This window comes from Elaeis guineensis, chromosome 3 (genome assembly GCF_000442705.2).
Source record: "Elaeis guineensis isolate ETL-2024a chromosome 3, EG11, whole genome shotgun sequence".
In the NCBI taxonomy this organism is placed as follows: Eukaryota; Viridiplantae; Streptophyta; class Magnoliopsida; order Arecales; family Arecaceae; genus Elaeis; species Elaeis guineensis.
The window spans coordinates 123,938,382-123,954,333 of NC_025995.2; the positions used below are offsets into that span (position 1 = coordinate 123,938,382).

A 15,952-nucleotide genomic window follows, 5' to 3' on the forward strand; every position below is an offset into this window, starting at 1 on the left:
GAGTTTGTGGTGCTTGGCTTTAAAAGATATTATGCTGCTGCCTTCCCAGTTCTGACCATAAACTGTCTTTTGGGCATTATTCATTTTTCTTTATAGAATTTCCTGTATAAAAAAGTCTTCAGTCTTCACCATGCATACTCTCTCACAACTAGATTCCATTCAGTTGTCTAATTATGGTCAAGCATAATTGGCATAAGTATAATGGTTTTGATACTAATCAACTGCTGAAATATTTTCCATTTTTTTCTTTTTTTTTTTTTTTGTCATGAAAAATAGTGGTCTGGGTATGAAATAAATTAAGAGATCCTATTGTTCCATTAATATCACTACAACATTTTAAATGAAACATGAACTCTAAATTGGTGTTTATGTTAACATGCTTTTTTGTTTAGAACAGTTACCCACTAAACCTTAGTGTACAGTGATAATAGTATGATACGCGTTGATCGTCTTGAGTATCACATAAGAGAAGAGCTCAACAAAACCGCACCTCGAACTATGGTTGTGTTGCATCCTCTTAAGGTATCGATTAACTTTCAAATGATACTCTTTTTGTTTTTGTCATTTAATGCCTATAGTTTTCCTTCAATTTTTACTAAATTTGCTCTTACTAGGTTGTCATCACAAATCTTGACAGTGGAGTTATAATAGATCTTGATGCAAAGATGTGGCCTGATGCTCCTTCGGATGATGTTTCTTCTTTCTACAAGGTACTTACCAATGAACGTAAATTCTTATTGTTATTTTGTTTCCCATCTAAGAGCTATACAAGAGCACTCTCAAGCAGAAGGAATGTTTGGAGAGTATTTGCCTAAGCTATTGTTCGTCTATCAACTTGTTAGTTATTTCATAGTCATATACTTGTGTCAATATTGTACATTATCTAATTTCGCGGAATATAAATAGTCATGTGTATTTGTCAATGCATTTATAACTTTGAGTTCTAAATATAATATTCCACACTTTCTCATGTGTTAGGTACGTTCAAATGACAAATTTGCATGCTTCTCCAGGTTGCATTGGAGGTATTATGGGAAAGTGCTTATTTACAGATGATATTAGTATTTAGTAACACTGTGTGGTGATGCACAGCATCACTACAAAAAATTAAATCACCTTTGGGGATGAAAAATTTTAATGCAGCAATATCTAAATCCCACATTTGGTCGTCAACATACACTTTAAGGTTCAATACAAGTACTCAAACTGGTATTCTTTAGATCTAATGTCAGCTATACGTTCACATGCAGCTTGATTAGATCAGCTCATAGGTCTTGGTATATATTATTGTTATTAATCCTTATTGACTGGCATCTAGATGACATTTTGCTGTGTCTGCAAAATTATTTAGGGCATACTCTGTAGCTGCCATTTGTAACTGATCGCTACTGAAGTCTTTGAACTGAAGGAACGATTCATACTGCCAGACCATAGTTTTTTTATTAAAAAATAAGTTTTTGCTATTTTTTATTGTAGACCAAGAGAAAGGTGCATTAGACCTTATATAGACATCAAGAATCACCATTAATCCTGATATCTGATTGGCACCTACAATAACCAAGAATATCATCTGTAGTTGTTGTTACTATGTGAATATGTATCTAGTTCACCAGGCGTTGCAATTTAAATCCTTTACCAGTTGCAACAATTCTTTGTACTGAGATAACTGAAATATTTTGAATCTGTAGTTACAAGTGCTCTGTTTTAGAACTTTTAACTGTGAGAGCTGGTGTACGAGTTCTGTTTAGTTGCCACTTTTTATCATGGTTGCTGATCATTTTCGTTTCTCTCGTACCAAATTTGTTAAGATGCTGAAAGTCCAAGGCTGAGGCTGACTGTAGTTATATTCATGTAGTTGTTACTTGTGGTTGTTACTTATTTTCTTCAATTTATCAGTTCTAGAATATATAGTATTATTCAGCATCATTGAAATGTGTAGAGGCAGTATATTATAAGTGATAGCTGTCCAAAATTGCTTCCTGTGCAAATTTGACGAATGCTAGCTGAGTCAATTTGCATCTAGTAGCTAACAAAATTTGTGTGGGCCTGTTTAGCAAGTCTTCCTTATTTATTGGTGATTGTGGTGCAAACAAGTGACTGGAAACTGCTTGGATTTTCTGAAAACATAAGCACTCCCAGATTTGTAGCAACGTTATGGTTCATCCTGTAATCAGGGTTTGAACTATAAGCCACGTGCTCACGTATTCTTATATTATAGCTGGACACGGATTAAACTCGAATATGTTGCATATAATAATAATTTTTGAAATGACCTCTCATGAATAATTTTGTCCAGGTTCTTCTGTAATTTCTAGATTGTAGTCAGGTAGGTATCTGTTCCTCTGGCTTTTCACTCCTGAAGCTGCATGATCCTTGTAATTTTCTTTTTTCCGTTTCATTTGCATGAAGCCATCCTGGACTGTGAATTTTTTTATGTTCTGTGAGGGTTGGCCTTTAAAACTGACAACTATGCCAGCTCATTTCATTGTGGAATTCTTTCTGCTGTTTCTGGCATAGGTTTTATATTTCAAATGAATCTAGTCTTGTTATGCTTGTTTGGTTCTCTGCAGTGGATTTAAGAAATTACTTTTTTCTGGAAAACCAGCTTTCCAGTTGTTTGCTCTGCAGGGAATTATGAGTAGGGAAATTAGTTTTCCATATGCACAGGGAAGTTGCAATTTTCATTGTCTATTTTCCTTATTTGGTTTAAGCCAAGAAATTTTTTTCCAGATAACAAAACATCCAGAGAATATTTTCCCTTTTCTGGGAAAGATTTTGGCTTAGGTCCTAGTGCATAGAAGTTCACTTTTTTTTTTTTGGTGGACTACAGAAAACTTCTTGTAGCATGATAAGATAAATATTTTCATCATTCATTTTTGTTGCATAAACTGACAGGGTTTGCTACGTGATATTAATCAATATCTTAAAGGTCTTGCTATAGGTTCCTTTCACGAATGTTGTATACATTGAACATTCCGATTTTCGTCTCAAAGATTCAAAGGATTATTATGGGCTTGCCCCTGGTAAATCTGTCCTCCTCAGGCAAGTATAAATAGAACTATAAAATCTATCTTGTGTGTTTAAGATAGCTGCATGTATACAAAATGTTCCTCATTTTTTTTCCCAAAATGCAGGTATGCCTTCCCTATAAAATGCACCGAAGTTGTATATGGGAATGATTCAGATACTATAGTCGAGATCCGAGCTGAGTATGATCCTTCAAAGAAAACAAAACCGAAGGTTTCTAATTTGCTTTTTGATGGTTATCAGAAAAGCACATAACAGATAGCAATTCCAGAGATAATAGATAATCAGTTAATTTTCTTGATAACTAATGCAGGGTGTTATTCATTGGGTTGCTCAACCATCTCCTGGGTTTGATCCGCTCAAGGTTGAAGTAAGATTATTTGATAATTTATTTCTTTCTGAGGTGGGTATTGCTATTTTTAGTTGCCTGTTTTCTTTTGGTCTTTGCCAAATGATTGTGCGATGAGTTGTTCTTAAAAACTGTTGCACATCAGAATCCTGCTGAACTGGAAGACTGGCTATCTGATTTGAATCCCTGTTCTAAGGAGGTGATACCGGAAGCATATGCGGTACCTTCACTTGCCAGTGCTGTACTGGGTGACAAGTTTCAATTTGAAAGGCTTGGTAACATCTGGTTTTCTGTTTCCAGTTTGCTTTATACCTGAATTGAACTGTCTGAATGCAAAACTTGCGGATCTTTGTATGATCCATATTTTCGTTCTTTGCAATTGTCTATATTGAACTGAGGATTCCATAATTATTTGCGTTCTTTGGGACTCTGCAATTCTTTCTTCTGTTTCAGGCTACTTTGCTGTGGATCCGGATACAACCCCAGGAAAGCTGGTTTTGAACAGAACTGTTACCCTTCGCGATTCCTATTCCAAAGGTGGAAACAAATAGGTCCATGTGCCACTGGAGCCGTTCTTTTTTAACTACATTTGTAACATGAAATGAAAAAGGCTCTGCTGAAAGCATCATAATATTCGTCAAAAATATAGATGAAGGTGTAGGAATTTTGTCCTTTTTTTTTTTCCCTGTTTAACCTTTTCAACATGATGCCAATATTTGTATTTTTGCCACTTGTACTCATTTTGGTGAAATCATTAACGATCCCCATTGGTGGCCCGTGGGAGACAGGACCTCCCCACCCTGTGTGTGTGTGGGACGAGCCGGATGATCTACACTGCTTTTGAGTAAATATATCCGGAAATGTTGGCAACAGCATTATGCGGTGCGTGAACTCAGCAGTGCAAGGCCCCTGTTGCCATGCTCCGCTACAAATTGGCTGCTGGCCGGTTCCCCTGTTGTACTGATTACTGTGAATGGTTGCTAGGGAATTGGAAGTTGGATTTATTCCATATATCTAATATAGGTCTATCTATTTGGGTCTACTCAGAAATTACCGATGCATTATCTATGATTCATGCCTGTAACCTTTAATTATTTAGGAGGGTTGTGATCACTTTGTCTGGTTTACCTTTATTGCATCTGAGGCTGTTGCTTGCGAAGGCGCAGAACATGAAAATCTTACATACGTTTTTAGCCAGAAAAAAACAAAAATCCGTATGGCGTTGCAACTCGTACGCTTTTTAGACTTGGAAGCCAGGTTTATAGCCATTGCATTGGGTGGCTGTTGCCTGCCAAGTGGCAAGTTAATAAATTGATAAACTCAGATGCAAATTAAAGGAAAGACTTCATGCCATACATTAAATTTTAGACTAAACGTTGCACAAGTCAAAACTAAAAATAAACTATTTCTGGATTTTAAAAAATTTAAACATTGAGATCAAAATCAAGGTGTAGATCTTTATTTGGACTCCTATTTTTTTTTTTCAAAAAAATATAAAGCATTTGGGTTCAAATACTCTGAAAAGCCTCTTTTGTGCATGCATCCAGGTGCCCGATGGCCGATGCTAGCTGCGAGAAGCCACAATCTATGAATTCATCTTCGACATTCACACAAGGCATGAAAGCAGGTCTTCATGGTCTTATGTGTCCTGGTCCAACAATCATCGACTAAATCAAAGCATTATATTAGCAATTCAATGCAGAACTTTATGCCTCTCTACATCAGGCCATAGGATTTCAGTACGAATCTGATGGAGACACAGCCCTGGTGCATAGCAAACTTGAGATTACAGCCGGATAAACAGAATGAACACCTCATTCTTATGGGATTATGTAGCCGCATGAAGTACCATGAGGAGAAGAGGGTCTTAACAGTGTAGCAGGAAGCAGGCTCCTAATAAAAATTAGTGTTCATGTCTATGCTAGCAATTGTTTGGCACATCAAATTTACCTTCGCCTTCAGGCTCTAATTTCAAATTTCACGCAAATAACTGGGGCATTTAATGCTACTTCAACAGCCTCCCGCACATTCATCCTTATAAATGGACCTTTTGAACTGCGAGGAATCTCTCGAATCCATGCTCTCACAGTTCAAAGATGTAATTCTCACAATAGAGAAGAATAAAGTGGAACGGAAATGGAGTCAGAACAAGATATTTTCAGTAAAAGACTACTATTTTTGCCTAAGCAATGGTGGAGTCGGGTCTTGCTGGGCCAACAACGGATGGAAAGTTCCACTGCGCGAAATGGTGAAGATTTTCACCTGGTTAGCTTTCAACAATAGCACATTGACAGCTGAAAACCTGAAAAAAAGGAAGATGAAAACACCGCCATGCTGTCCGCTATGTGGCACCGGAGAAGAAAAGAGTTGCTTCTCTATTGTAACTTCTCTATTTTTCTCGAAGGTCGGAGAAAGCAGCAATCAATAGAATTTTGCTAATCCTTCCTTTCCGAAAGGAAGAATGTGAAATTCTTTTTCCTCGGAGAAACAGGAGTTACGAGGGGAAAGCAAAAGGCATGCTTGTCTTAGTATGGTAACGCACTGAGATTGTGGACCTTGTTAATACAAACAATAGAACAAATCTAGTTCCAACTGCATATAAAGATACAATTAGCAATGGTGAAGACACTAACGGTAACAAACATAGTATGAAATTGTCCTAGAGTAACATGATTAAGCTCTAATCAAGAGTTAAGAGAAAGAATTTTTTTTTTCTTTTTTTCTAGTACAGTTAAGAGAGAGACTTCATTACATAACAATTACTGATGGTGTCACAAATTAGAACTGTTGCAGCCAATCCCCTCGTCGCTGGTCGCCGGGAACGAGCGCCTGCAAAAGAAGTCCGCACTGACCGGAGGTGTCTCCGACGGAGACCCTCCGACGGTCAAGTCAGAGAGGAGACTAGGCAACAGTAGAAAAGAATCAAGGAGCTCAGTGAGAGAGAGAGAGAGCTAGGGGTTTCGAAGGGACCTCTTCAGCACTGTTGCCTTCCCCGTTTTATAGTGGGGCGCAGCATGGCGCCGTCATTAATGGCGCCGGCAATAGAAAATTGTCAAATCGCCGAGGACTGTCAAATCGTAGTGGGGCTGTCAAATCGCTGTGGGGCTGTCAAATCGCTAGGGTTGACCCATGTCTTAGGTGGGACAACGCCCCAGGGCGGCTTAAGCGCACGCCGCTGTCAGGACAGACAGCCTCTGGTGGTCGTACGGCGTTTGAAGGAGTGACGACTGTATATGCGGGGCCTGGTCGAAGATGCGGGTGACAGCCCAGGTACCCTCGACGGATAGTCGGGGTGCTGCGAGAGTCGGATATTAGGCTCCCCAGTTTGGCTAGTCGGACGCCTTGCGAGAGTCGGATACCGGGCTCCGCAGTTCAACCAGTCGAGAGCGGAGAGGGTCTGCCCGTCCGATGTATACTCGGTCGGTCGGTGTCGGCAGTCGTCGGTCGGCAGAGTTGGGTGCTGGTCAGGCGGGCCCGACAGTGAGTCAGCGTGAGAGGATGGGTCGGCATCGTGATCTGTCGGTGAGTCGGCATCAGGGTCGGTCGGTATATCCCAACAGTTGTCCCCCCACTCTTGAGTCGGATGTCGTGTCAGCCAGCGCTTCACCAGCATTGGCAGGTGGGGCGTCGGGCGAAAGGAGTGGATCTTACTGGTCACACCCTGATTCTGCTGATCTCACCAACGGAGATCCGGACAAGTCGGGTGTAGACGACTTGACGTTCGATGATTGATGTCAGATGATCGGTGTCAGCGATCCGGAGTCGGACGATCTGGTGTCAGACGATCCGGTCGGAACGATCTGGTGTCAGACGATCTGGGTCGGACGATCGGACAAGTCGGTGTCAAGACATTGACGTTCGATGATTCATGTCAGAGATCCGGTGTCAGGCGATCCGGGTCGGGCGACCGGTGTCAGACGATTTTCGGACCAAAACCGCCGTCTGGCGCTCCCTTGGGAAGCACGGACCGTCCGTCAGGCATCCCTCGGGAATGGCAACCCGTCAGCGAATTAATATGAGGCGCGGCTTTTTCCGCCACGTGTCGGGAGGTCGTTGGGCCGGAGCCGTTCGAACAAATGAAGGCGACGTGGCCCGATCCGGGATGGTGCGTCGAACCGTCGGGCCGGAGGAGGGCCCGGATGTTGCCACGTGTCGATCATCGAGAGGTCCTCGTCGGCGCACTCCCATCCCGACCGTCGAGGGGCCTATAAATATGGGGTCACTCGTGTCCAGAACTTCACTTTTCACGGTTTGCTGCAGGACTCTGCCCCGAGCGGTCCCTCCCGTCCCAGGTAGCTACTCCTGTTTTCATTCCTTGGAAGGTCCATCCGAGACTTTTGTTTCCTTTCGCCTTCTTCTTGCTTTTTTTGAAATCCTCTCCCCTTCTTCTTCTCTGTCTTTTCCTTCTCCTGGTTCTTGGCATCATGGCCAGGACTTCTCCTCGGGGAGCTCAGCCGGGAATCTACTGATGATCTTCGGTCGACCCGGAAGTGGAGGTCTCTTCACTTTCGGGGCCGAATGTCGATCGGCTTCGGGATCAGTATTGTATCCCGGAGCAGTTCTGACTCTTCGCCCTGGGGCCGGGGGACGGGTCAACAACCCGCCCGCGGGCCAGGTGGCTCTTATATGTCGAGGACCTCGGGCTGGTCTTCGTCTCCGATTCGAAGTTTGTTCGGAATCTTCTAGATTATTACGGACTTTTGTCCGCACAACTTGGCGCTGAACTCAGTTCGGTTAATAATCAGCTTTGCTCTATTGTGTCAGCTTTTGCCGACCAACCCTCGAATCTCTCTCTTTCGGGCGTTCTTCGTCCTCCGACCCCATCCCTAAAGTCCGAGGGTGGTGGCTCTTCAATCCCCGGAAGGGCCTTTCTTTCATCACTGTCTTCCATCGTCCATTAATGGATGGAAGAATCAGTTCTTTTTTGTTTCCTCTTCTTTTCCTTGGGGTTTTCCTTCCTGCTGGGGCGACCTCGGACTGAGGCGAACGAGAACAGCCGAGTGGAGGCAGACGACCGGGAGGATTTCTACCGACTCAAAGACATGTCGGTACCGAAGTAGAGGGAAGTTGTTACCGAACAAGCCCTCTATGATGCTGGCCTGAGCCTGGTCCCCGTCTAGGTACTGCCCGATCCATCGATTGTCTTTCGCTTCGCGTTTGTCCCGAACATGTACTGATTCTCTCATTGAATATTGCAGGTACGCCATCGAGGATGAGGCCGACCGACGTCGAGATCGGACAATATGCGGCGAGGAAGAGGTCGGCGTCGGGGTCGGGCCCTCACGACCGTCGAAGAGGCCCTCTACAATAGCGCCGACCGCCACCGTGTCGGCAGCTGACCAGTCGGAGCCGGTCATTGCGCTTTCGGCACGGCGGCACCACCGGAGGAGCAGCCGGTGGAGGGAATGGCCGAAGGAGGCATCGGTGGTTTCACCGATGGAGGAGGCGCAGGATGTGGTTTCGGGAGCTCGAACATCCTTCGTCGGCTCCCGTTGCTGCCTCGGGGGAGCTCAATCAAGTTCGAGCTTCCCCTCCTTCCCCGATCTACGGGGCCTGGACGGTCGGTCGAGGGAAGGCCCCAATGGCCCCACAGACGACTCGAGGTCGGGGGGTCGCGCCACGTCGTCTGGCACTCGGGTCCCCGAGGGAGCGTCAGCCCTGGCCGACCATAACTTGGCCAGGAGATTATGCCAGGGGACCCTCCTTCCGACCGACGTGGAGGTTCTGAAGGCTCGGCAGGTGACCGAGATGCTGTCTTCCTTTTACCCGACCATGATCGGGGTAAGTTTTGCCTCGCCTCCTTCCTTCATGCTGTCTTTATTATTTATCTTTCTGACGGTCGGCTTCTGTTTGCAGTTGATTTACACTATGCCCAAATTAGAGGCCGGATACCGAGGTTCGGGGATGTCCGGGCGGCCTGGAAGGACAAGGCGGTAGCGCCGAAGCGATAAGGTGGTACTGGTCGAGCAGTTGAAGCTGTCGACCGATCGGGAGGCGAGACTTGAGGATGAGATCTCTCGTCTCATAGATGCCTTGGCTGCCTCGGGGCGAACTCAAGTCGGCCCGTGGGAAGCCAAGCGCAAGGGCCGAACCGCTCACCGACTGCGGTGCGAACGGGATGGCGTCGTCGCCAAACTCGAGGCCGAGCGCGAGCAGCTCCGGGTTAGCCTGGAGAATCTCGCCAAGGCGAGGAGGACTTGTCAATTGCCAGGCCGACGCTGACATAGCGAAGCGGAGGCAGAGTCGGCGAAAGAGTCACTTGATCGGGCGGAGGCGGAGGTGAGGTCGGCGAAGGAGTCATTGGGTCGGCCGGTGGAGGACTTCCGCGGCTCGACAAATATCGGGAGGAACTCCTGGAAAGTGGCTTCGCGTCTACCGGGTGGGGTACGAAGACGCTCGGGATGCAGTCCAGGCTTTGTACCCGGAGCTCGACCTCAGTGGCATCGTCCCCCAGGACCCGAGGACCAAGCCACGGAAGAGGTGGCCGACCCATCTCGGGAGATGCTACTGCGGTGGAGGAAACCGTCCCGGAGCAGATCACCAAAGAGGAGACGGCCCTGACCTCCGACCCAGCACCGACCGGAGTGGATACACCGGCTGCCCCCGAGCTCCTCCCGATCGAAGAGGTCGACTCCGAAGAATAATCGGGGTCTTGTTGCTTTCGTTTTGCTTCATGTACTTGTAATCGGGCTTCGGCCCAATTTTGTAGACTTAATGAAATTAAGCATTTTCAGCTTTCTTCCCTTTGCATGTTAAGATGCACTCTGACTTAGGGTCGTAAAGTCGTAGAGTCGTAGACCCGACATACCTTATTAGGTCACTCGGTAACATCCCAGTCTTAGCCGAGATAGTCGGTAACGTGCACCATGGAAAAGGCAAGGTGAATTCCGATCACAGACCGTCCGTCCCGGTGGTCGTAGTGTGCGACCGTCGGAGGCCTGAGCCGAACGTCCGTCACCCGGTCGTGAGTCGGAGGTCAAAGTCAAGTATGCTCGCCCCGACATGAGTCGGGCACGTTCGTTGAGTCAAGGTCGACCAACCTCCAGACACATGTCCGTTGGGTCGAAAGTCGTCCGATGTGACCAGTCGAATAGCGTCCGATGCGTTCGGTCGAATAGCGTCCGGCGCATTTCGGTCGGGAAAAATGATGGCAAGTCGAGTTTCCGTTATCCAGACTGTGGTCGGGCACACACGTCGCAGCGCGTGATAAACGGTGGTAAGCCGAATATCCTTCGATCGATCGTGACCTGGTCGGTAGGCTGGAATGTGACCTTGGTCGCGTTGGCGCTTAGCCCTTTTTGGCTGGGGCCAAGTCGGCAAGCTAGCCGATTGTTTTGTCTGAGAGTCTGTCTGTAGAAGGAGTGTAGCTCCCATCGTTATGGATACATCGGTCATCGTAAGTATCCGATGTGTTGTCGGCGATCGGGCCGTCGATTCTCAATGGAACGTTGGGCCCAAGTCGGGGCGCCGGAGCTTGTATTCCCGACGAGCGCCGACTCACAGTCGAAGAGTCAAGATCTCGACTTTGAAGTTTTGAAACTGAATTCGTATTCCGGTTGAGGGGATACAAATCTCACTGGTAGTACAACTTTAGATTGTCGGCATTCCAGGTCCGGGAATGGCGTTCCCCTCTAGAGTCTCCAATCGGTAAGCTCTCGGCCCGTAGGTGTCCACTACCTTGTAGGGTCCTTCTCAGTTCGGAGCCAATTTTTCCTGGTCTAGAGGCTTTGAGACTTCTGCTTTTCTTAGGACTAGGTCTCCAGGCCTGAAGTGCCTCGGCTTGACCTTGACGTTGTAGTATCGGGCTACTCTCTGTCGGTAAGAAGCCATGCGGAGTCGAGCTCGCATCGGAGTTCAGGCAGGAGGTCAGGTCGGCCCTCCGACACTCAGAGTTGTCTGGCTCCTGATACTGCTCGACTCTAGTCGATGGTAGCCCAATCTTGAGCGGTATCATCGCCTCCGTCCCATAGGCCAAGCTGAAGGGTGATTCTCCGATTGGGACACAGGGTGTCGTTCGGTATGCCTATAGGACGGAGTTCAACTCCTCGACCAGAGGCCTTTGGCTTCATTCAGTCGGGTTTTAAGTCCATGCAGAATGGTTCGGTTGGTCACCTCGACTTCTCCGTTGGACTGTGGGTGCCCGACTAGGTTAGTCGGTGCGTGATATGGAATCTCGCACAGAAGTCTCTGAAGTCCTGATTGTCGAATTGTCGTCCGTTGTCGGTGATAATGGTGTTCGGCAATCCGAACCTGAAGATGATGGACTTCTGAACGAAGTCTTCCATCTTCCACTCAGTGATTTGTGCCAGAGGCTTGGCTTTCACCCACTTAGTGAAGTAGTCGATGGCGACGACTATGAACTTCCTTTGGCCAGATGCCAGAGGGAAGGGGCCGAGTATGTCGATCCCCCACTGGGCGAAGGGCCATGGGGCGACGATCGGGGTAATTTGGCTGGCTGGTCGGTGCTGTACGTTGGCGTACCTCTGGCATGGCTCACACTTTCGAACCAACTCAGCTGCATCCTTCCTCATGGTAGGCCAGTAGTAACCTTACCATAGGACTTTGTAGGCCAAGGATTTGCCCCCAAGTGGTTTCCGCAGATCTCTTCGTGTACTTCTCTGAGCGCGTAGTCCGCGTCGGTCGGTCCCAAGCATCTAAGCAAGGAGAGGGAGAATGACCTTTTGTAGAGTCGGCCATCCATCATCACGTACTGGGAGGCCGACCATCGGAGCCGTTTGGCCTCCGCAGGGTCTTCAGGACTAGTTCCGTCGGTCAGGTACTGGACGATCGGATCCATCCAGCTTGGCTCGGCGCTAGTTGTAGCACCTCCTCGGGCCTGTCGACGCTTGGCTGCTCAAGACTCTCCACGAACATCCGACCAAAGGCATCATAAGCTGAAGTCGCAACCCTGGAGAGTGCATCGGTCCGAGCGTTCTCCGACCTAGGAATGTGGGAGATCTCGAAATATCCGAAGCATGCCACGAGATCTTTCATCTTCAGGAGATACTTTGCCATAGTCTGGTCTGCACCTCGAATTCGCCCTTGACCTGCCCCACAATCAGCTGGGAGTCGGAGAAGACTCGGAGGCAGTCGATCCCAAGCTCTTTCGCCATTTTCAGGCCAGCGAGGAGTGCCTCATATTCGGCTTGATTGTTGGAGGCTTTAAATCGAATCGGAGGGCGTACTCAGTGACTACCCCCTCCGAGTTGGTGAGCAGGAACCCGACCCCGCTCCCACGAGTATTGGAAGCTCCATCGATGTGCAGCACTCAGGTAGACCTGGGGTCAGGCTCTGAGATAGCAACTTCTTTGGAGCTCTCATCTTCCGTCCTTGGTCGGCTGTCGGGCATTCCGCGATAAAGTCGGCCAGGACCTGGGCCTTCAAGGCAGGCCACGGTCGGTACTGGATGTCGAACTCGCTGAGCTTCATTGCCCACTTCGCCAGTCATCCTGATGTTCGGGGCGGCCAATATCGCCTTCAGGGTTGGTCGGTGAGGACCACAATGGCGTGCGCTTGAAAATACGGACGGAGTCATTGCCGGACACAATCCGGGCGAATTTCATCTTCTCCGTCTTTGAATACCGAGCTTCAGCACCGTGGAGCACTTTGCTGGTGTAGTATATAGGTTGGTGGATTCGGTTCCCGTTCTCTCGACGAGCACCGAGCTAACCGCCTCAGGGAAAGTAGCCAGATAGAGGTACAGTGTCTCTCCGACTTCCGGCTTTACAAGCAGTGGCGGAGAGGCCAGGTACCTCTTCAGATCCTCAAAGGCCTGCCGGCACTCATCCGACCATGAAAAGTCCTTCACCTGTCTCAGAATTTTAAAAAATGGGAGGATCTTTCAGCCGACCGAGAGATGAATCGCTGAGTGCGACGATCCTTCCATTGAGTTGCTGCACCTCTCTTTTGTTGTCCGGATGTCGCATATCGACAATGGCTTTGATCTTCTCGGGATTGGCCTCGATTCCTCGTTGTGAAACGAGGAACCCAAGGAATTTCCCCGAAGTCACTCCGAAGGCGCATTTAGTTGGATTTAGCTTCATCCGATGTCGTCGTAGAGTGCGGAAGGTTTCCTCAAGATCTTGCACGTGATCTGGAATTTGCGCACTCTTTACCACATGTCATCACGTACACCTCCATGTTGCACCGATTTGATCTTTGAAGATCTTATTGATAAGTCGTTGGTAGGTAGCCCCGACGTTCTTCAGACCGAAGGGCATTACTCTGTAGCAGTAAAGGCCCTTGGCGGTCACGAAAGCCGTATGCTCTTCATCTTCCGACGCCATCCGGATCTATTGTACCCGACAAAGGCGTCCATGAAGCTGAGCAGTCGATAATCGGACGTCGCATCTACCAGCTGGTCGATCTTCGAAAGTGGAAGCTGTCCTTCGGATAGGCCCGATTCAAGTCGGTGTAGTCGATGCAGATCCTCCACTTTTTGCTGGCTTTCTTCACCATAACGATGTTGGCGAGCTAATCGGGATACGTGGTCTCTCTGATGAAGCCCACCTCGAGTAGCTTGTCCACTTCTTCGTCGATGGCCTTTTGCCTTTCGGAAGCAAAAGACGCTTCTTCTGCCTCACCGGCCTCATTGCCGGGTCGATGTTGAGTCGGTGAGTCATCGTCTCTAGGGGATGTCCGACATATCCGCTGCCGATCAAGCGAATACGTCGGCATTGGCCTTCAGCAGCTTCACTAGCTGCCGTCGCCCGGGGTCGGGTAATTGAGACCCAACCCATACCATTCATTTGGGATTCTCTGATATCGGGATGTGGACAAGCTGTTCGGCCGGCTCACCCCGTTCTTCCACTTCTCGTTGGTCCAACTTGTCGACCGTCAGGGAGCCCTTCAATTCATCGCTTCGAGTGGAATCTGGAAGCATTGCGAGCGAGCTGTTGATCCTCGTGCATCTCTCCGACTCATTTTTGGTCGGAAATCGAACCAGCAGATGATACGTCGAGACTATCGCCTGAGGGCGTTTAGTCCGGCCTTCCAAGTATGGCGTTGTAGGCCGAAGGCACTTGGATGACCGCAAAGGTCAGGTGGACTGTGCTTTGTCGTGGTTCGGTTCCGACCGTCACGGGTAAAGTAACTTCCCCTTCCACCGTGACAGCATCCCCAGCGAAGCCTATCAGGGGTGCAGAGACTCTCCTGAGCCGGTCAGCCGACAGTCGCATCCGAAGAAGGTCGAGTAAAACAAAACATTCGTCAAACTTCATTATCTAAAAATTTTTTCTTACATCATAATTTGTTATTGTTGCGAGACAACAACAGCATCGTCATGGGGAGTTTGGACACCCCAACATCTTCATCCGCAAAAGTAATTACATTGTCCTCGCGCAGCTTCTTCGTTGGCTCCCCTCCAGCGGTCATCCCCGGACCCAGTCGTTTGGAGATCATGTTGATGACCCCGACCGTAGGCTGGTTATTCACAGCCTCCTCAGTCGATTGGGGTCGTCGGTCGATGGCGGGTCGAGTCGGTGGGTTCTTCCAAATTTGCTGAGATACCCTCAACGTATTAGGGCCTCGATTTCATCCTTGAGTTGGATGCACTGCTCGGTGTTGTGGCCATGGCCCCGATGGAATCGACAGTACTTCCGTCGGTCGAGGCCTTTGCCTTCAGAGGTGGGGGCCGTCGCAGATATTCCTCCCCTTCGATCTCCATCAAAATCTGCGCATGAAGACCATAGAGAGGGGTATAGGAGTCATACCTGGGGCGTGTCGGCCTCGGACTCCGCTGCCGAGGTGACCTCTGATTCCGTCGTTGGGGAGAGACCGGCTTGTCGGTCGGGGGCCTGCTAGGCTCGGCAGGGTCCCGACCCTTCTTTCGCTTCTCCTTCGGGCCCTTGGCCTCAGTCTGACGCCGATCGGAAGCTCCTTCGTCCGCGTGCATGTACTTGTACGCGCGCTCTAGCAATTCGACGTATGTCCGGGGGAGGGTCTTGTCCAAAGAGTAGGTAAATCGGGACCCCCTTAACCCCCTCTTCATGGTTGAGATGGCCATGTCTTCATTGAGGTCTCGGACCTCGAGCATGGCCGCATTGAATCGCGTCACGAAATGTCGGAGCATCTCATTTTCTCCTTGTTTGAGGGAAAAAAGGCTATCCGAAGTTCGTGGCGGCTTCCGGTTGGTGCTAAAGTGGGCCACAAAAGAATGCTCAAGCTGTCCAAAGGAGTGAACACTTCCTGGGCGAAGGTCGGAGTACCAGGCTCTGGCCGCTTTGCGGAGTGTAGCGGGGAAGCCGATGCAAAGGAGGGTATCGATCGCCCCCTGGATCATCATGAGAGCCTTGTAGCTCTCCAAGTGGTCAATTGGGTCGGTGGAGCCATCGTAAGGCTCCACGTGGGGCATCTTGAACCGACTAGGAATCGGCTCATCGAGGATAAGTCGGGACAGAGGTTGGGTGGTCTGGAAGTCGACGTCGTTCGAGGACTTCTGCCCGTCTACCTGCAGCTGGGCAAGCCGACGGTCGATTTCTTCGAACCTGCATTCGTAGTCGTCGGCCCGTCGGTGCTGAGAGACCCGGGAGTGGAGTCTCCCGATGACTCTGAGAGGGAGGCGGATGGCGTTCGCGG

At 48.6% G+C, this 15,952-nt stretch overlaps 1 protein-coding gene across 1 annotated transcript in view; it reads left to right on the plus strand.

Annotated features, from left to right (window-relative positions):
- LOC105040359 (glutamine--tRNA ligase) overlaps positions 1–4,116 on the plus strand; it is a 57,628-nt gene extending 53,512 nt beyond the window's left edge. Inside the window, 7 exon segments of the mRNA XM_010916839.4 lie at positions 423–522; positions 615–710; positions 2,942–3,042; positions 3,135–3,240; positions 3,341–3,430; positions 3,522–3,651; positions 3,830–4,116. Coding sequence (XP_010915141.2) covers positions 423–522; positions 615–710; positions 2,942–3,042; positions 3,135–3,240; positions 3,341–3,430; positions 3,522–3,651; positions 3,830–3,927 — 721 coding nt within the window. The 3' untranslated portion in view covers positions 3,928–4,116.
- The last annotated feature ends 11,836 nt before the right edge of the window (positions 4,117–15,952 follow it).